At 49.1% G+C, this 21,002-nt stretch overlaps 1 protein-coding gene across 6 annotated transcripts in view; it reads right to left on the bottom strand.

Moving 5' to 3' along the window:
* DPF3 (double PHD fingers 3) overlaps positions 1-21,002 on the bottom strand; it is a 255,087-nt gene that overhangs the window by 103,984 nt on the left and 130,101 nt on the right. For all 6 annotated transcript variants that reach the window (XR_013762256.1, XM_079129846.1, XM_079129845.1 and 3 more), the window contains exons 3-4: positions 20,357-20,464; positions 4,251-4,378 (exon numbers count right to left, since the gene is read on the bottom strand). Coding sequence is in view for 5 of the 6 variants with exons in the window: in XM_079129846.1 (XP_078985972.1) it covers positions 4,251-4,378; positions 20,357-20,464 (236 nt within the window). In the remaining variant the exon portion in view is untranslated. The remainder of the gene's footprint in view (positions 1-4,250; positions 4,379-20,356; positions 20,465-21,002) is intronic.

The following is a 21,002-nucleotide window of genomic DNA, read 5'->3' as shown; positions in this document are numbered from 1 at the left end:
CCTCTCCTAAGACTCTGTCCCTCATCGCCCCACCAGCTCTCTTGGGACTCTGGAAGCTCCAGTCTATGCCCCAGGCCTACATGATGCCCCCACGTGTCTGCATTTTTCTGAATGCGGCCCTGACGCGACTCGGAACTCAGAAGGAGCCAACACATCCTAAAGAACAAAGCTCATTTCAGGCCTCAGGAAGCAGAGGGGGAGTCCTGTCTGAGAAGTGAAGGACAGGGGTGGTCCAACTGTAGAATCAGCTGATCCCCGGTAACATACTGGCAGTCCCTGTCCAAGGACATCGTCTGCAAAATAAACACATTTTAAAATAACTTTTCTCTCTGTTACTCTAAACAGTCTTTACAGTGATGATAACAGTGGTTTGTGGTTATGTTATAAAAAAAGAGAGAGGGGGGGGAAAAAATTCCTTTCAAAGATTCCATTATCTCTAGCCAGGAATACTACAATGTCACTCTGTTGGCCCCACATCCAGTCTCCTCTCCATGCAGAAGCAGAGGGATCGTTATCAAATAAAAATCCACTGCCCTGATTAAAATCCTCCAATTGGCTTCCTTTTTTATTTTACATGAAACCAAAAGCCACTTCCATGTCCCATGAGGCTGAGGTCTGGCTCCTGGCCACCTGTCCAGCTCCACCCTGGGCTCTTCTGTCCCTGGCATCATGCTACAGCCACATGGGCCTTCTGTCTGCTCCAGCAACACAAGCTTTGACCTACCTCAGGGCCTTCAGTACATGTTCCTCTTCCCAGAAAGCTCTTTAACTGAGGTTAAACCCCTTGTCTCCCTTAGGACACTACCTAGAATCAGCCCCTTCTCTTCTCCTGAATCTTCATCTTGTGTGTTCTTCTCATAGCACTTATCCAAAAACATGACATTGTATTTGTTTTACTTGTTTTCTGTCTGTATGTCACACCAGACTAGGAGTGGAGGGGAGAGGTCTCCCTTGGTGGCTATCTGCAGGACCTAACCCAGCTCCTCCTCAGAGGAAGCCTTCATGCTACTTTGGTCAAATGAATGAAATTGAAAGAAAAACTATAGCCCATTTACTACCTATGGATTTTAGAAATGTGAAGCCAAGAAAAACATGTGAATTCATTTGGCTTAGGGTGCTCCTTCAGCTTCTAGCACAGGAGAAAAAGCCCCATGCACTGCACATGGTTTCATGGGGCCCTGATGGGGATGATGGTGACACAGTGACTCATATACTATCCCAGAGCTTCATGAGAACAACTCAAACACACCTCCAGCTCTGAAGGAAAAAGGCCACACATCACTAGATCAAGGCTTCTGGGCAATAAGTCTGTCCCATTCGCTGATTCTGTCAAAGTACACCTTGTAACCAAATGCTACTCTAAGGGGTCACATAGAGATGACAAACCTTGCCTTCAAAATCCAAAAGTCAAAAAATGGAGGGAATAGGTAACTAGCCAAACACACAAGGAAGAAAGCAGCAGGTGCCCTAAACACCTAAGGCAAAAAGAGAACCCGTGGCTACAGAGACCAAGAAAGGCTTGATGGGCAGCGGGCACTGAGGTTGAACTTAGAGCTGAATGGAAGCTGCGCAGGTGGAGGGGGAGGAAAGGCATGCCAGATAAAGGACACAGCGGGACCAAAGGCAGAGAGGGAAGAAGGCCGAGGAACGGGAGGAAAGGAGTCACAGAAGACAAGCCTGAAAACTAGCTGGAGAGCAGGGGAGGAGGCCCAGGAAGGTCCCGCCACCACTCTGGAATTATTTAGCGGAAAGCACAAGATTTCTTTTAACAAGGTGTGGCAGGGGGAGGGGACACCAACAGAGCTGTGCTTCAGGACAAAAGGTAACTAGCAAAGTAGGACATGCGGGAGGGGAAGGATGGGGTGGGTAACCCATCTGATCTGGTCACTCGTGCATTCACTCAACAAATATTTACTGTGGGTCTCCTACGTGCCAAGCAGTGTTGGGGTGCTTGAGATGTATCAGTGAGCAGACCAAAGTCTCCTGCCTCCGGGAGTTTACATTCTATTGGGAGAAAGCAGACAATAAGCAGTAACATAATAAATAAACCGATTTCAAAGTACATTAGATGTTGAGAAGAGAAATGGGGAAAAGAAAAGAAAAAAACAAAAGCAGAGGGATGAGAGAGGCAGGGCAGGAAGGGTGGAGGACATGGTGTTAAATGCAACCATCAGGGCACGTGCCTTGAGCAGAAGGCGTGGGGCACAAGAAGGCCCTGAAGGGCAGAGGGCAGGAGCTGGGAAGGACTTCTCAGGCAGAGGAAATGGCCAGAGCAAAAGCCCCAAGGCAGGAGCAGGCAGGGCGTGTTCTAGGAGCAGCAAAAAGAGGTCGCTGCATGCCTGGAACAGAGTGAGCGAGGAAAAGAGGAAGGAGCCCCTCAGAGAGGTGGGAGGGGCCTGTTTCACGCTGAACAACGATGGCCACTGAAGGCTTTGCACTCAGGAACTACAGGTACCAATTTAACTTTAAAAAGCTCCTTCTCCTATGGTCCACCCAATCGATGGAATACTATTCAGCACTAAAAAGAAATTAGCTCTCAAGACATGAAGGAAGCTTACACATGGATTGCTAAGGGAAAGCAGCCCTTCCAAAGACTCCAGCTGAAGGACATTCTGGAAAAGTCAAAACTGTGCACACTGTAAAACCCATTGGTTGCCAGGGGTTATGAGGGAGGGTTACCCCACAGAGGCCAGAAGATTTTAACGCATAATACCCTAAGGGTGGATGCTTGTCATTAGACAGGTGTCCAAACCCACAGACTATACATCACCAAGAGTAAACGCTAATGTAAAGTATGGGCTCTGGGTGATAGTGACATAATGTGTAGGGTTCCATGATTGTAACCAATGTGGTGGGAGCATGTGACCCTGGGGGAGTCTGTGCATGTATGTGGGCACAGGGGATATAGAGGAAATCTCTGTACCTGCCTCTCAATTTTGCCATGAACCAAAAACCGCCATTTTTAAGTGGTGTTTTAAAGACTTCTGGGGTACTAGCAGGGAAGACAGTTGCAGCACTTCAGACAAGAGGTAAGTGTGGCCGGGACCCAGGCAGCCACAGAGGATGTGGAGAGAAGGGCCATGCTCTGGATTTGTGTTGGGAGCACAGTCAACTGGATTCCTGATGCATGAGACTTTGAACTTAAGAGAAAGACAAAGAGGACTCCAAGTTCCATTCGACAACTAACAGTTAGAGTTAATGAAAATCTCTAGTAGGTGCTCGTGGAGAGTAGAGGAGGGAACAAACAGGTCAGGTAGCCATAACTAAGTAGAAAAGGCTTGACCATTCGTCTTAACACAGGAGTGGCAGCGGAAGAGGTCAGATTCACTGATTCACTCAGTATCTTTATTGAAACCCAACTCTGAACCAGGTACAGAGGATATGGGGAGACAAGCAGCATGGGTCCTGATTCCACGGAACTCACAGGCCAGTGAGACTTACTAAACAAGCCAGAAAGGTATTATTATCAACTATCATTTCAGTAAATTAATGAATTAAAAATTAAATAGTGAATCAAATATAAAATTATTAATATGTAACATAACAAGAGTATAAAATTTTAATACAGGATGTAAATTTAATAAAATATAATTTAATTATATTTAATTATTAACACCACTATTTACATTAGCATTAGTTAATGTTATTACAATACTCTATGTCCAGCATTGTATCAGATAACCTGGATTCAAGGCAAATGACCAATAGGAAACGGTGGGCACACACCAAAATAACCCAGCGCCTGAGAGCTTTAGTGGTGTGAATGTTGGCGGGACAAACGAACCAGCCCTGCAGGGAGAGGGACCCCTCGGCTAGCCTTGCAGGACGAGTGAGTTAATGAGCATCTCCACCAGGACCAGAGCACTGGGACAAAAGACCCAGAAGTCTGGGGAGCAGGAGCTGAGCCTGCAGGGCAAGGAAGGGAGCAGGGATGAGTCAGGGACTCGCTTGGTGCAGCCCACACCAGGAAGTCTAGAGCTTGGACTGTGGGCTGTTTATTCCACAAGGACGAGGGCTCAGTCTGCTTTGCTCACCATCATGTCCCCAGGACCTAGCACAGTACCCAATGCCCAACAGGCTCAGTAAATACATTTGGAATGAAGAGATGAAGGAATCAGGGAGCGGAACAGATTCAAGGGGTGCATTGAATTGGAAAAGCATCAGGAGGCCTCTAGACTGGCTGCGGCCCCTGAGAGGAGAGCCAGAGCCCGGGGGCAGTGCTGAGGGCACCTGGGCGGCGCTGGGAGTACCTGTATTTCCTGGATGCTCTCCTCCTCCCGGGAGTCCACCTTCTTCTCCACCCCCTCACCGCGGAGCAAGGCTTCCAGCGTGGTGCTTTCCGAGGTGAACCCATCTTTCTTCAGGGGCAGCTCCACTTCTGAAAAACACACACAGAAAGGCAGGTCAGGCCACTAGAAGAGGTGGGACAGGAAGGATGGTCCTTAAGGGCGTGTGGCGACCAGAGCTCAGAACTCAGAGTGGCCTGTGCTCGCTCCTCCAGGTGGAGTTGAGTGCAGCTTTTCCAGCTGGTTTTGGAATCCCAGACATAGATCGTGATCCTCACGGAAAGCCGAGGCCACGCAGAAAGGGTGCCAGGTGGACATGAGCTCACACTGTCTGAGCCTCGTCAGTCTTGCTTCTGCCGGTCTCTGACCATGTGACTAGACAAGGCACTGGAGGAGGCTGAAGCCTCTTTTTCTATCTACAAAGGTACATCATGATGTCCAACACCACAGGGTTGTTTTGTGGGTCAGAAAAAATGTTGATTTAAAGTATTTTGAAACTCTCAAGCTGTACAGCGACTTGGCCTCATTATTATTATCCTCTCCCTCTATCCCAACTCTTGTCAGGCAACTCATGGCCTCTCCTTAGTCAGGCTGGCTGCCCAGCTCTGCTTTGCTCCATGAAAAGCTAATTCAGCCAAGAGAGGCCGTTCTCTCGCGCTCCGAGGAGATGTGAGGCCTTGAAAGCCAGGGAAAAGGAGGAGAAAGGGCAGATGGCCAGCAGTCCCCAGAGAGGGTGGGAGCTGAGGGCACTGTTTCTGAAGATGTGGGGAGTTTGATCAGCTGTTGGACAGGTAGGTCACTGGGTGCTATAATTTTGATGCTGAATATCTCCCAAAGGCCCACTGCCGTAGGCTGGCCCCGGGGTAGGTGGTCCTAAGGAGAGGCGGTGGACCCTCTGGAAGGCGGGGACTCCTTCGAGGTCCTTAGGGGCATTCGCCTGAAGGGAACTGTGCCTCAGTCTCTTCCTCTCCCTCTCTGGCTTCCTGTCCACGAGGGGAACAGGACACTCTGCACTGCCATGACCAGAAACCCAAAGCAGTGAGTCTGCCTGAGCATGGACAGGAACTGCTAAAACTTTCCTCTTTAAAAGCGAATTATCTGAGGAATTTTGTTATAGTGATGGAAAACTAACACACTAAGCTAAGTATAAAGGCAGCTAGAGACAGTCCTGCTCCTGAGAAAGAACAGAGTGGAGCGGAACCCCTTCTCAAGGTGTCCTTCAAAGGCCAACTTTACAGAGGGTTTTAAAAATAAAAATAGAAACCCAAGGTACAAGTGATCATATTTTGATTTACTGTAAAATTGTCCTCTGGTCCTGAACCTGATAACCCCTCCCCTCCCACCACCCCCACCCTGACACACGATTAGATATGTGGTCCCTACCACTCTCTCAGGTCACATGGATGCAAGAACACAATGCAGTGTGCCCTATAAACAGGGGAAACAAGTGGCCCACTCCTATGGGGGAACTGAAGGTTTAGTGGAGGGACAATTAACAGAGGTGCGGGTCGGGTAAAGGGAACCGGCAAGGAATGGTGAGGTGCCCCAGGGGAGCCATTTCCCCTGCTACTCCTGCAGGGACAGGGAGAAAGGGTTTGCAAGAACCTGGAGACAGGGCGGGACAGGAGCTGTGCCTTGGCATAAGACCCCAGAGGCCAAGAAACAAGGGAACCCACGTGTCACCCGAGCACTCTTTTCTCTTTTTTTCTTTTATTTTTTTTAATTGTTTGTTCTATTTAGTTTACATGACAGCAGACTGCATGTTGATTCGTTGTGCACAAATGAACCAAGCACTCTTTCTGCCCATCCTCCATCTTCCTGCTGTGCCCTCTCTCAGTGGCCAACCTTGACCGGAAGCCTGAGAGCAGAGGGCCTGGTTGATGCAACCCACCAAGGTCCACTTCCTGGAGCACAGAGCAATGTGAAGGGCGAAGGGCGAGTGGAGAGAAGCTCCACCAGACTCTCTTCACTCGGCGGAACCCCATCTGCCGGCTCAGCTGCTGCACCCAGGCCAACCAGTCCCCGTGGAAGGGGCTCTGGGGCATGCCGTTACAAGTGAAGAAATGCACCACAGTGACCAACTCCCAGAAAAAGAAGGTGGGAAGGAGGAACTGTATCTGAAGTCTCTTGAGAGTCAAGGTCTCTGGGATTTTTTTTTTTCTTAACCAAAAAAAGAGAATGGAGGACCCACCTCTATCCAGAAGCATGCCACAAAATCTGCCATCTCTGGAATATGTCCATCAATCTATCTGTCCAACAGCTATTTACTGAGCACCTGCCATGGGACAACTGCTGTGCTGGGGCTAGGGACACAGGAGGTGACCAAATAAAGACAGACCCAGGCTTTGAGTGGTTTACCGTCTAAAGAGACAAACCAAAAATGTTAAATACAAAATAAAAATGTAATTATGAACAGTCCAAAGTGCTATACAGGAAAACAACTAGGGAACATGAAAGAATACAGGAGGAAGCCCACTTTAGATCAGAGTCAGGGAATGCCCGTGAGTGTCAGAGAAAGAGTCAACTGTCTGCCTTCGTGACTTCAGGGCATGCAGCTACACAGCCTGCTCTGATGACATATTTCTTTCTCCTCCAAGTCAGGAAAGTCTTCCAAATGTCTAATCTCAAACAATTAAAGTGTGTTGTCTCATGTCCTGTCCTCAGTCCAAAAGGAACAGCTGGTCACAATCTCTCAAATTTATAATAATCATATGTATATATTTGAAGTTCATTTCCTAGTCTTCCCAACACTAAATAAATCCAATTTCCAGAACCACACACAGCATTTGGAACAAGAGAGGGGGCCTTATGGGTCATAAAAGTCAATCATTTTACTTTACAAAGAGTCACCCTAAGCTCAGAGAAGGTAAGTAATTTTACCAACACTACACAGCAGGACAAGAATGCAGCTGAATGATTTTTCCAAGATGCCATTGAGATCATGACAAGACCCTCATTCACTGTAATCTTATTAGTAGTTGCCAAGCCAGGCTGGCCCTAACTGGGCTCTGGGGCACTTGTATACCTGCAGAGGACTTGGTACACAGAAGCATTCACAATGCAGCAGCTGTTATTGCTGTGTGTCACTTAATCCCCAACACACCCAAGAGCACAGTCATTATCCCATTTTACAGATGAGAACAGTGCAACTTGGGATGCTTACAACTTACTTAATATCACACAACTGGTAAGGGGCAAAATCTGCCCTCCAATTCAACTGCCTGCAGAAGCCACCACCTCCTTAGGCTGAAGGGCTCTACCTGCCTGTCTTTGGTCCGCCCTTGAAAGGTCTTTTTCCGGTTTGTGCATTTCCAGTGCACGCCTCAACTCTCTCCACAGATTTTGCATTTCAAGATAAAAGGCACATCTCTGATGAGCTGAGGGCAGTTTGCAGCAAGGCTCTGGGCTCCGCTCTGTATGAACATCCCCTGTGGCTCACTTCCCAAAACGCTCTTGACACTATACAGAATTTTCCATCAGCTGTGAACTTCCTCCTCCTGCTCCTCCTTCCTTCCTTCCCTGCTGAAAATACCTCTGTCCTGCTTTCCCATATTTCAATTTTCTCTCTTAGTCCCCTTGAACCAGACTTTACCAGGTAGGCACACTGCAAAAATCAAGAGGGAAAATAGAATCCATGATAGGAAAACTTCAGTGGGTTCTCCTGCCTGCAAAGAGCTCGAGGGGGTCTCCACCAGCACCCAGAGTTCAGACCCTTAACAAGGAAAGTGAAACACAGAAAGACAGAGAGCCTTTCCCCGGAACACAGCAAAACACAGTGACATCGTTCTTCCCTGATTACCCAAATATTTAATTGGCTCGTACAGGTTCTGCTTTCAGACAGCCCTGGAGCCAAACCCTCACCTTGTCATTTATTAGTAGGGGAGCCAAGGGCTAGTCACTTAACCCAAGTCTCCATTTCCTTACGTTAAATGGGGGTGATCATAGTATCTATTTCACAGTGTTGGTGTGAGAATCAGTAATGCAGTGCACGAAGGAACTCCAAAGGAACAACAAACAACAACAAAACAAAACAAAAAAAAAACAAAAACCTATGAGACACGGGCTAGAAAATGAGACTTATCAATTTTTATTTGTTTTATTCAATTCAAAACTTGGATTCAAAATCAGATCATACATGCAAAGAACCTGGGATGCTGTAAGTGCCCTACGAATGCTGGATGTTATTATTATCAAAGTTCGAAGCATTTTAATGACACAGCTACACCGTCCCATAGAACTATAATGCAAGCCACTCATATCATTTTAAACTTTCTAGTAGCCACATCTTGAAAAGTAAAGGGAAACAGGTGCAATTAATTTTATATTTCCTCAAACCCCATATTTCCAAAGCGTAACCGTTTCAACATGAAATTCATATAAAACATCAATGCGATAGTTGATATTCTTGTATTCACATCAAGGCTTCCAAATCGGGTGCATAGTTTATTTACTGATGGCCACATCTCAAGACAGACTCTCCATGTTTCAAGAGCCCCATAGCTACATGTAGCCAGTGGCTGCTGCATTGGACAATACAGGTTTATAACATGAAAAGAAGTGTTAATTGTGATTTTGTTTCCGAGAAATGGAAGGAATTTAAACGTGGTTCTTAATGCTGCCTACTTAACACCCAGCCTGCCACTCCAGGAGCAGTGTCCTCTGGCAAACCCTGGTTGCAAAGCACTATGGGTAGAAGGTCAGAATGAAAGAGTCGCCACCCCTGCCAAAAAGCCAGCAGAGGTACATCCTCTACCTCCTGACCATAGGGGCTCCCAGAGTGAAGAGGAATAAAGGGTAACAGGTCCCAGTTCTTGCACAGTGTACCTCCTAGACACACTCCTTAGGGATTTCACTGACTCGGTTTTTTATTCTAATGTAGCTCATCTGGATATATATGGTTCTTAATAGGATTTAGTAATTCCTTAAAAATCCACTTATTTTGTACCTCACACAAATTTGGGTCCACATAACCTGACAGAAGTCATGACATATTACACATTCAAAGAAAACAATCCAAAACACACACATACATACACACACACATAATTCATCTTTAAATTAGCCTGATTTTATACACATGGATATAAACCTACGGATCGTTACTTTCTCCAGAGCGGCAGCAGCTGTCACCCAAGCCAGCCGCCTCCCTAGGCCCCCGTAAGCAGCTCTGCCTCCACTTCTAATTGGGAACAGAGATACTCCTTGGGTGACTTCCAGCACGATCCATCACACCAGAGACAGCTTCTGTGCAAACCGAAGCAAATCGGTCTCCAAACAAGAAAAAAACCTCTTAGACAAACAAGGATTGAAGCATAGAAAGTCTTCTTTAAAAAATAAAAAAAATAAAAGGCACAAATAAAAGCAAAAAAAAAAAAAAATGCCAGTGAAAAGCAATGGCTTCCCCCCAGGTTCCGGACAGGACAGCCATCCTCTCGGGTACAGATCAAAGCCACCAGCTTTTGACACAGGTGCCCCGAGTCTGCCACCCAATGCACTGAAAGAAAAGCTTCCACTGGGCTGTTGGAGCCACCGAGCTCATTAACAGGATGCGGACGAGATGAGTCTGAAAGTAACATGGGAGCAGAGTGAGTAATTAAATCCCAGGTCATTTAAAAATGCAAACGCCATGGATGTCACAGGCTCACGGAGCCTCTGACTCCTACTCCTTCATTATTAGGCTCAGGATGGAGGACTGGGAACCTGCAAGTCATATATGGATTATAATAAAATATGCCATATAAAAGAGATTAAGACTGTTCTTCTTTGGGGAAATATACAAAGAGAGGAGGTGTCTGTTAACTGTCGAGTTTGCAAGAGATACCATCTTCCGGGAGGCTGGGTTCTGCCAACAGACAGCGTGACCCAAGGGAAATTGTGGTGAAACACCCCGACAGGGCGCATCCATCCGTCCATCCATCACAGGCTCCCTCCGACGCAGGGGCCTGGAGACAGAGTTATGGTCCAAACGGGAGGGAGGAATCCCACAGACAATGGCAAAGAATTCTCCTGCTAGATCGTGAGTGCTCAGATATTTTTTTAACCTGCCTCTAGTTTTTCTTTAAAAATACAAATGTGCAGTTTTCTCTTCTGGGTGCTTATTATTTTGAGGCTATAAGCTCATCATATGTCCTTGGATTTATACATCAACTTACACTGAGGAGCAAGGAGCTTAAGAATCATGATTTCATTTATCCCCATCAGACTCTCAGACTCATGGAGGGAGAAGGGAGGGGGTACTGTTATCTCTCACCTCGCAGGGGAAGAGAATGGAGGAGACCAGAGACCTGATTTCCTACATGGTGGCAAGCCCAGGAATCCGTCTGTTCATTCCCTAGGGGAGCCGTTTTCTTGGCTGCATTGACTCCCTGGTTTTTTGACTCATAAAACTCAAAATAGATGAGGTGCATATTGAAGACCCATCACCCAGCTGGATCCTGCAGGCTCTGGTTGACACTTGTTTGAGAATTCCAATATATTCACACGACAGGAGGACGATCCCTGCTAAGTAGCCAGGCAAGGATGGGTTCCAGAATCTGAACTCGGAACACAGATAAGTATTTCCCCATCCCTGAGACACAGAAAAATCCCCACATTATCAAAGGGAGCCACCACTGGGCTGGCCCACAGACCAAGTAAACGCAGCTCAGTGGAATGGAGAGGGCAGGGAAGGACAGTGGGAATGGATTGAAGGCTGAAATGTTTACAGAGGCAGGTGGGGGAGAAGTGTTGGTGATGGGTACAAAGTTTATTCTGGAGACCTACTGTACAGCATGGTGACTGCAATTAAATTGTAGCAGTGAAAATTACTAGGAGTAGATCTTCAATGTTTTCACCCCCCCCCAAAAAAAAAAAGTGATAAGTATGTGAGGTGATAGATATGTACGTTAGCTTCATTGAATCATTTCACAATGTATGCATACATCACAATATCATAGTATGTATATATACATATGTATGTATATATCATGTTTATCAATAACACCTTCATAATGCTAGGGGGGAAAATAAAATAAAAATAAATAGTTCCAGCAAATACAGACAACTGGAAAGTATTGGAAGCTGCTCTGGGGTGAAATCTCAGCTCTACTACCCTAAACCACACACTTGGCCTTGACCGCCTCATCTATAAAATAGGGAGAACAAAACCCACTTTCCACTGTTGTTATGAGGCCAAATGAGATAATGAATTTAAAGTGTCTAGCACAAGTAGGTTGCTCAATAAATGCGAGCCCTATCCTTTCAACCTTCTTATGCTACTCGGTCAAAACTCCTGGCCTCTGGCATTCGCAGGCCACCAGACATAGGGAGCCCAGCTTTCCCCAGATGGGCATGGCCCAGGGGGGTTGGCAGCAACCAGGCAGAACCTGGGGCAGTCAAGCAGATAGAAGAGACAGAGCATGAGACACGGCTGGATGCTGGGGCGCTGGCCCTGTTTCAATGCCAGGGTGGGCACACCTCCTGAAGCTTTAGGGGAAACCATGGTAGAAACACCGTGGAAGATGCCCTGATTTTTTCATTTCCTTAACAAATAATAATTGAGCACTTATTATGTGCTGGGCTATGTTCTGCTAGGGAAGCAGCTGTGAACAACAGAGAAAGCTGTGCCCTCACAGAACTTACATTCTAGCTCTTCAGAAACAATACATGCAGGAAATAAACAAGTAAAACCTACAGTCTGACATTTGGTAACCAGTGCTTTGGAGAAATAAACAGCGCAGAGGCAGGGAATCTGGAATACGGGGGTGACAGGAGGGTGGTTACATTTTTTGATGTGGCCAAGAAAGCACAAACCTGGAAAAGGAGTAAGAGGGGACCGTAATGATATCCAAGCAAGGACATTCCAGGCCATCCTTGCAAGGGCGCTGAAGCTGGCCAGCCTGCCTGCAGCACATTGAGTTGGGAACTAACAGGAGATCAGCTCAGAGAGTTACAGGGCGGCGCGACACTGAAGGCAGCTGGAGAATGTCGGCTTCCACCCCGAATGCAATGGCAAGCCACTGGAGCAAAGAGTGACAGCAGGATGCCTATTTTGTAACAGGCTCACTCTGAAGGAGGGTGAGGGCAGAAATAGGAGGACCAGGTAGAAGTTTTTGCAATGTGTATGGAGCCCCACCAATGAACTTGGAGCCTAGGAGGGCACTGTGCACAACATGCACAAAACTGTGTCCCTGTGGCATTCTCATTATTAGATACCCGGTGCAGCAGTGCGCACTGGGGAGAAGCCCTCTGGTCCCTGAGTGGGGGCTGCCACACACAGGGAACCAGGGTAGCTGCCAAGTATCAAGACCAAGTGTCCGATGCTAAAGGGGGCAAGGTGTGCAGCTATATCAGAGGACGTCCACGGAGGAATGATTCTCCAAGAACCAGCCTACATTAAAGGCAGAAGGAAAGACACCAGCAGATGGGCCTGGCCTCACATACCCCAGGATGGCAGGTGTAGTAGAAGCAGAGAGGAGGCCTTCCAGGTTCCTCTGTGTACCTGGGCCATGGATGCTGGAGGGCTGAGTTCTGGGACCCAGGGGACACTGTCATGCAAACCATGGTGCTGGGAAAGGCAGACTCCACAGCCAGACATCAGGTCTTCCCTCCTGGTGCTAGATTAGAGGCTTCTAAAAGAGCCTTAAAGCAGAATCTGTTCCCATTCTGGGCCAGATAGCACACACTTTCCCTTGGGGCAGCCAGCTGTCTGTAGCAGCACCCTCACTGCTGGTACAAGGACTGGAGCAGCCTTAGCTGAGACCCACCCCCCACCCCGAGGTTCACCCTAAAGTGTGATGTGAAGGTGGCTTGACAGTACCTTCTCACACAAGTCCCCCATCCTCCCTCCCACAAGACCCTTAGCATAATTCCATGAAATAACCATGATCCGCGGTTTACAGATGAAGGTTCAAGAGACTGGACTGGGGCACTTAGGAAATTGCCCAAAATCACAAAACCAAGTCCAGGTGGAAGGGTCTGGACTTGACCCCAGGCCTTGGGATCCCTGTTCAGTGCCTTTTCTCCTCCAGAGCACAGCTGTTTGGCACAAGGAAGACGACTTCTGTCAAAGACGAGCAAGAGGGCAGAACTCAGGGCCTACGGGCCGGCTGGGAACTGGAAGGGAAGCCCAGCTCCCATCTGAGGCTTCTCATCTCTGGCTCAGTCTCCCTCATCTGCACACCAGCAATGATGTGCGCACAGTTGTGCTCTCCAAGCTTGAGATCAAACACGGAACACATTTCCTTCTTTCATCCCTTTATCCATGTCTTTGTCCATCTACGACATGCCAAGCCTCATGCTGGGTGCTAGAGATGACGATGAAAAGAGGCCCTCGAAGCCCGTGCCTTCAGCTGGGAGAGACAGAGGTGGAGGGCAAGAGCATGTCCCACTGAAGCCTCAGGCTCACAAGGCCTGTTCCACATGTGGCTCTGCAGGCCTGGCCGCAGAATGCGGCTGTGAAAACCACAGCGGCCCAAGCTCCCCGAGCCCTGGAGGACGTCAGCAGTGCCGAGGACACCCCGACTCAGTCACCCAGCCCCAGCTCCTTCCTGAGACGGCAGGAGACCAAAGAAGAGGCCCCTGGAGTATAGGCGTTTGGGGCACGAAGCCTCATGGAAGGGGCCTGCCCGCTCTCCCTGGCTCCCCTGCTCATGAGGCCAACAAGAGCAGAAGAGGCTGCCGTTGCAGGCCTCCAGGATGGATGGCTGCAGGCTCTGACACTGCAGGAAAGAGATAAATGACTGGTCATTTCCCCCTGATGCACTTGAAGGCATCCATTCTCCCTGCTGTACCAAGCTCAGGCAACCCCCCCACACAGAGACAGATAAGCACTGACAGACGGGGCTGGGAGCCGGAGCGTCCTTCCCCCTCGGAAGGACACAGCCAGACTCCTCTGCAGGCCTGCAGAAGGTCACGCTGTCCACCGGCTCGCACCTGGCTCGAGGCTCCGTGGGTTCCTTCCTACTCGTCCCCCATCGTGCCCACCCCCGCCCGGCTCATCCATCTGAGGAGCGCATGGCAGAGGGGGAGGGCTGGGGGCACGAGGGCCCGCTGACAGCCTCATCAATCTCAGGCTACATGCTTGGCACATCGGCGTTCCTTAAGTTGTTCCCGGACGGGAGGGTGTCGGAGGAGCCGGGGGGACTGTCTTGGGGAGAAGAGAAATCGCACCGAACATCAGAGAGCAAATGGTGGAAGAAGCCTGGAGACTATTAAAATGTGGGCCATGTACAAAAGCAGTGGGGAACTAATTAAGATGCAGGATTTTCAAAAGCTGGGGAAGTTGGCCGCAGCCTGCTCCCATCTGTAGAGTGCTGGCGGTTCCACAGCAGGGCCAGCACCCCAGGCAGCCAAGCAGGCAGGACGAGGGCCCCTCTGCCTGCACTGCCCCCTTGTCGGACACCCCACCCCCTCCTCAACCACCCCTCAGAGGGTCCCTTCGGGCCCACTCACAGTCCCCTCTGCTCTGGGACATCTCAGGCTATGGTCTCCTTCGGGGGCCCTGCCCTCCTGTCATTTTCCCCAACAAGATGCCCTGAGGATGGGGGGTTATCCTGGTCATTCATCCCCAGTCATTGAGGGACTGCCAAAACGGGGGGGGGTGGGGGGAGGGCAAGAGGCAAGAGAAAGAACCAGAACCCTACTCCCGACTGCCTTCTCTCCCATCACCCTTGGACTTCAGCAAGTAGGACCACGGCAGAAAGTGACGGACAGCCCCTTGGGTGCCCAGGGAGCAGAAACACCCGCCACCAAGTCCTTCCAGTCTGATGGCTTTGGTATGATAGCACCAGGACGGGTCTTGGAGGAAACGGTGCCAGTTCTGACTGCCTCCCCTTAGGGTTCTTTCCTTGGCTTCACCATTGACACCCCTGGGAAATTAACTTGCTACTCGGCACCACAGTTTCCAAACCTCTAAAATGAAGACAATATCTGCCTAAGACCACAGGGACCAAAGGTCTGGGGTTGAAAGATGCTAAATTGATCTAAGTAGACTATCTGAGCATTTAATCCAGAGGGACATAAACAAAAGTTTGTTCTCAGACTTTTTCTTTGCTTCATTCCAAAAAAAAAAAGACAAGGGTAAAGTCCCCCTTTTTTTAATCAGCTGACTTTTGCCAACATCTGCTTGCTTCAGGGCCTTCCAGTGGATATTTACTATCCACCTTTCTCCCCTGCCAGCTTGGCTCCCTTCTCAAGGACGGAACTCGACTCTCGGGGACGTGTGCCCAGGGTGGCCCCCTCGCTGGCCCCAGGCCCTTGCTCCAGTCTTCACATTGTAGGGATTATGATATCTGCCCTATGAAACACCTTGCATCGCCTCTGCGGCCAAGTGCAAGCTGCAGCAAACACTGAACTCAATTGTTAGTCAGCCGAGAGAAATAATGTTGTATGTGTTGTCCTTCAGACGCCCAGGCAAGTAGGAGGTTGTGAGATGTTTATTCAAGACTGATTGGAGGGGTGATGTTTGGCGTGAGAAACGCATAGGTCCAGGGACACTGAGAATGCTTTCAGACTCCTAAGAGCTCTCCCCAGCTCGCGCGGCCCTTTCCCTCCCCACCACACACATTTTTCTTTCCAGCGAGTAGTGAAGAAACAGAGGAGGAATGGAGTATGCACAGTGAGGGCGAAGGGTTGGGGACAGCAGGACCGGGGAGTCCCTCCATCAGGGTATAATTTAGCCCAGGAATCAAAGACTTAATGGCAACCAAGATCCACCTCCCCTCTCCCCGCCCTGGAATGCCTCCTCACCCCAGATAGCTCAGTGCTCCAGGGGCTAGGCCGGAAGTGAGAGTTTCACAGCCCTGTCTGACATCCCTCCAAGCTCCTCCTCCCTGGCCCTGACCTGGTTTCCTAACTCGGCAGCACCGACCCAGGGCCAGGGATAACTCTAACCTTGCAACACCCTGGCCTTTGTTGGTGGAAGTTGTCCATCACTATGGGACTCAGGCGAGGACAAAAAGGCAGACAGGAAGGACAAGTTGATACACTGCTGTGCACCTCCTCCCTGCCCACGGAAGACAGGACCTGCAGGACACTCACACCTTGAAGCCATCAGCTCCAGACAGTGCCCCTCAGTCTTCCACAGGCCAGGAGACCCCTCTGCCTTCCCCGCAGGGAGAGGAGAACATCTCATGGTGGTGCTGATGGTGGATCAGGGGGGACGTCAGGAGTCCTGGAACATGTCAAAGGGAGCTCAGGGGAGCACACCCCAGGATGCTGGGAGGGAAGGGAGAAGAAAGGTGGGTGTCCTAAGGGGTTGGGAGTGGACGGTGCCAAGTGTGGGTGGGTGGGTGGGGGTTTGGGTTGGCTGACTCTCTTCCAACATAAACTCAGTTGTCTAATTTCCATAAATTTAAAGATTCATCCCAGGACAGACAAATTGATTATTGATTTTCAGCAAGTTTTATCCAAAGAGAATTATACATAATGTTGTACAATTTGTTTTTTTCCCCCCACCTGGCAATATATCTTAGACATCTTTCCATTTTTTTCTATTCACTCTTTTAAAAGACAAAAGAGTAATTCATTTTATGAATGTTCTATGTATTTAACTTGTCCCTCATCGATGGACCTTCTGGTAGTTTCCATTCTTTGTTGTTATTATAAACAATGCCACAATGTCTAAATGTATGTTTGTTTATATTTTAGATGTATGTTCTAAAACTATATTAGCTATGTTAAACTATATTAAATTATAGATCATATACATGATAAATTCCTACTAGAATTTCTAGGTCAAAGGACATATGCTTTTTTAAAAAACACTGATAGGTGCTATTCAGTGTCCCTCAAAAATGTCCTGCCCATTCCATCGCTAGGGTGAAAGGGAACACACCCGCTGCCCTCTCCTTCCCAGTGACCCCTATCATCACTCCGCTATGCCTGGGAAGGTCCACCTCAGCCTCCTGACTACCTGCCCCCACCCACCTGGTAGGAATTTGCAGCAGTGTCTCCGGGGACTGTGCCAGTGACTCCAGCCTGGGTCACACTGAACAGTATCAACCAAAACAACTGAGCCTTCCTTGAGCCCAAATCAAATGGAATAAAAATGAGAGAGAGTTGTTTAAAAATACTGTCCAAGTCAACCCTGTGCTTAGGAAGGACAGGCCCAAAAGAGGGAAGAGGTTCCCTCAAGTGGAAACTGCATTTGAGGAGTGACAAGGACAGAGCTGCTGAAAGGTGTCCAGGTGGCACCCACGCAGGGCAGGGCCAAGGACACGGGAGGGGCTGAGTGCCAGCCTGGGCTCCACAACTCACCAGAAGGGCACCACCTACAGGAGTCCACCCGAGGGGGCGCCACCTCCTACTCTGCACAAAGGTGCCATATGGACGAGCTGAGGCTCGGGATGAAGCCGTTTGCCTGAAATTTTGGCTAGTGTGAAGAATTCTAAAGCAGATCTGTCGCCTCTGGGACGGGCTGGTATGCTTCTCGGTCACATTGTCTCACATTCCCCAGATGGGCCCTGGCCGCTGTGAAGTAGGAGGCTGTGCCTCCTCGTCACCGGGCCCAGGGCACTGCTGTGGCATCTTTGCTCACCTGCCATTGCAGGATGGTGTGGGGGGCATGTGCCGAGCACTAGGCCTGGGCCCAGAGGTACAGATTCAGAACAGGATGGAGAAATGACAGGCATTCAGCTAAAGGGCTTGGTTTAGGTTTTGGTTTTAGTAGGCTTAATAGTAGGTCTGATTACCCAAAAAGGAGAAGTTCTTCGGAGAAGGGGCTCTGCCCTTTGAAAACTTACTTATCCCAGTCTAGGCCTTTCCCTGTCGTGTACCTTGGTGTTGGAGAGGAAGATAAGCCAGCCTGGGGGAGCTCAGCTCTTCCCACCTGGGGATACAGCCAAGGGTCCATCTTCAGAAGGACTGGTGCTTGTTTCTCTTCGGGGGCAGAGACACCTAAAACCTGGGGCAGCCAGCTGAGCCTCAAGCTTGGGGCAGAGGCTGCACTTCACAGACAGAGCCACTGTACGCTGGAGGGGACGTGGCTCTAGAAAATCACCAGCCCCGGCTTCCTCCTTTTCCCTGCCCACGCATGTCATGGCAGGCCTGAGGATGGGACAGGTCCCCAGCCAGCTCTGAAGGCAGCTAGCAGCTCCCCATTCAGCCACAGGCAGTGTGCAAACCCTGGGAGGCGAGACGCCCAAAGGAAACCTCTGTGGACAGAGGACCAGATGCTCAGAGAACAGCTTCTTGCCTCCCAGACAGGGGTCTGCTCTTCCTCAGGTGCATGAGCCACACCCTGAGTCCTCCCTGGCTCTGTCCATAGCCGATTTCTACCTATAAAATGGGTTATGACACTTTACCCCTTTCAGTGTTCTAGAGGGAGACACAGCGCCCTCTACAGTTTTGGGCACCTGAATGCAGCTATACCTGAAGCCCAGTGGAACCTGGGATTGACTGTTACATAGACCTTCTTTGGCTTAGGCTACTTGAAGATGAGCTTCCAGCATTTATGACTGAAGAAAAACCAACTATCTATTGCTGCATTTTAATAACTAATATGTTAATTTTATAATCATAAAACCATTTTTAAGGGAAAAGCCCTTGTTAAAGATTTTTTTAAATTAGTATACCTATCGGCAGCATGAAGAAGCAGAAAACCATTTAAAGATAACTTCAGACAGCCTGGATTCTCTGCTGGATCCACAGGAATCACTTAATCTATATGGATCTCAATAAAATAAGAACTTCAAGTTAATAATTATCAAAGGTATACCACACTGCCCAATATGGCCCCCTGGCCCCAGGCACCACTGAGCACTTGAAGCGTGGCAAGTTCAAAATGAGATGTGGGGAAGTAAAAAACACATGCCAGAATTCAAAAACAGTACCCAAGAAGAAAGTAAAAGAACTCATTCGTCATCTTTATACTGATGACATGGTGAAATGATAATATTTTTGACAAGTTGGGTTAAATGGATATATTATTAAAATCCATTTCCCCGAATTCTTTTTCCTCTTTCTTAATGTGGCTCCTAGAAAATGCAAAATGACCCATTATACCTCCATGGGGTTGTCACTCTAGGAGACTTGAGTCTCCTCCTGCCTGCATCAAGGGAGGGGGACAATTGGAACAACCTCAGCCATCACCCTGTAGTAGTTTCAAAAGTCTGGAAATGATGTAAGTAAGATTTGATTTGGATGGAGCACAATGCAGAATCTAGCTCCCATCCCCCGCTCACAAATGAATCTGCTCCACAGTGAAATCAGGGTTAAAACAGATCACCACAACTGTCTTACCCATGGAACTGGGAGTAGAAACACTCAAAAAATAATAATAATAAATAAATAGGTGGGGACCTTGTGGTACAAATGCAATCTAAGGGGTGAGTGTGGAAAGGAAGGAGTGAGGTAGCTGCCAGGTGACCAGCAAAGCCTTGGTGACAGTGGAAGCGATCTTGTCAACTCTGCACCACTGGGCAGGGCTATTCCAACCACCCTGAGTCACATCCCCACCCACATCTCCCAAAACAGAGGTTCCCTTAACACCAAGGACCCCAGCAATCCCTTGCCCCTGCCGTGACCCAGCCAGACACAGGTCTGGGGATGGCAGACAGTCTGCAGCGTCACAATAGGTGTATCAAGATAGTCCCAACTGAGGGTCCTGCAGGTCACAAAGCAATCTGCAAACCCTCGAGCTAAGTTTTGAACCCCAACTCTCCCCAAGTGCCAAGGCAGGTTCTATTTTTAATGACCTGACCCCTTCCAAGTAAGATGCCCCAGGATGTCACGTGAGTATGAGGGGACAGGGGACAGAGAGCATCTCCAAAACACACAACCTGCATCTCCACTGGAGGCCACAAGGATGGTCACCCTGGGTGGGACCCCTGCGTCTGCTTCTTTACTTCCTTCGGGCGGCAAGAGGGAAGACAAAGAAGGTATGAGACACCAGAAGCTCAGGACACTGGCGTGTTCAAACCCAGAGCGGGCACAGAGACAGCTCTAAGCACCACATGGGCACATTTGCTCTCCTCCCAGGACTCAGCTCTGTGGACAAAGGAGCCAGCCAGCCTTGCCTTGGACCCAGCCCAGATCCCCTCCACCATCGCCTCTCCCCACGTGGGCCCAGCCGAGCTCCAGAAGGCACTCACCAGGTTTTATTTCCAGCAGCCGCAGCTTTGGGTCCTCAGGTGGATGCAATCGTCTCTTCTTGCGCCAGCAGCGGGCAGGGTATGTGTACAGCTGGCCCGGAGCAAGGCCTGTGGATGGAGATGATGTAAAGCTTAAAGGCTTCAGGTTGGCAGAGGCCTTGGAAATTACCCTGACTAACCCTGTCATTCACAGTGAGAGGCAATTCAAGCCCAGAGAGGTGAAGTGATTTGTCAAGGTCACACAGCAGGTTGATGCCAGAACCAACACTGAATCAAGGTCACATGATCCCAGGCCTTAGCTCCATCTGCTCCACCATGCAGTTCAGGAAGCCTAGGCCAGAAAGAGCTATCACCTTCACCAAAACCAGATCTGCGTGCCGGCCCAAGGAGAACATCAGAGAACACTAGAAGAGCCTTTCCGAGTGAATCTCACCACAGCCCTTGCTGCTCTGTCCAGGTCCAGATTAAGCAAGTGGAGCAGCAAGAGTTAGTGGGCCTACCTTGGGGACAGCCTGGATTGAGAAGCGTTTCAAAGAAACAGGATCAAAAGAGCCAGAGCCACTTACTGGCTTCTCCTACCCACTGCAAGGCACTGGAAGCTCGTAGAGGCCAAGGGAGCCCTGGCAACCTCCACAGGAATACAGAC

The sequence above is a fragment of the Sciurus vulgaris genome (assembly GCF_902686455.1).
Source record: "Sciurus vulgaris genome assembly, chromosome: 2".
NCBI classification, from domain to species: domain Eukaryota; kingdom Metazoa; phylum Chordata; class Mammalia; order Rodentia; family Sciuridae; genus Sciurus; species Sciurus vulgaris.
This window is presented reverse-complemented; position numbering and strand designations above follow the sequence as displayed.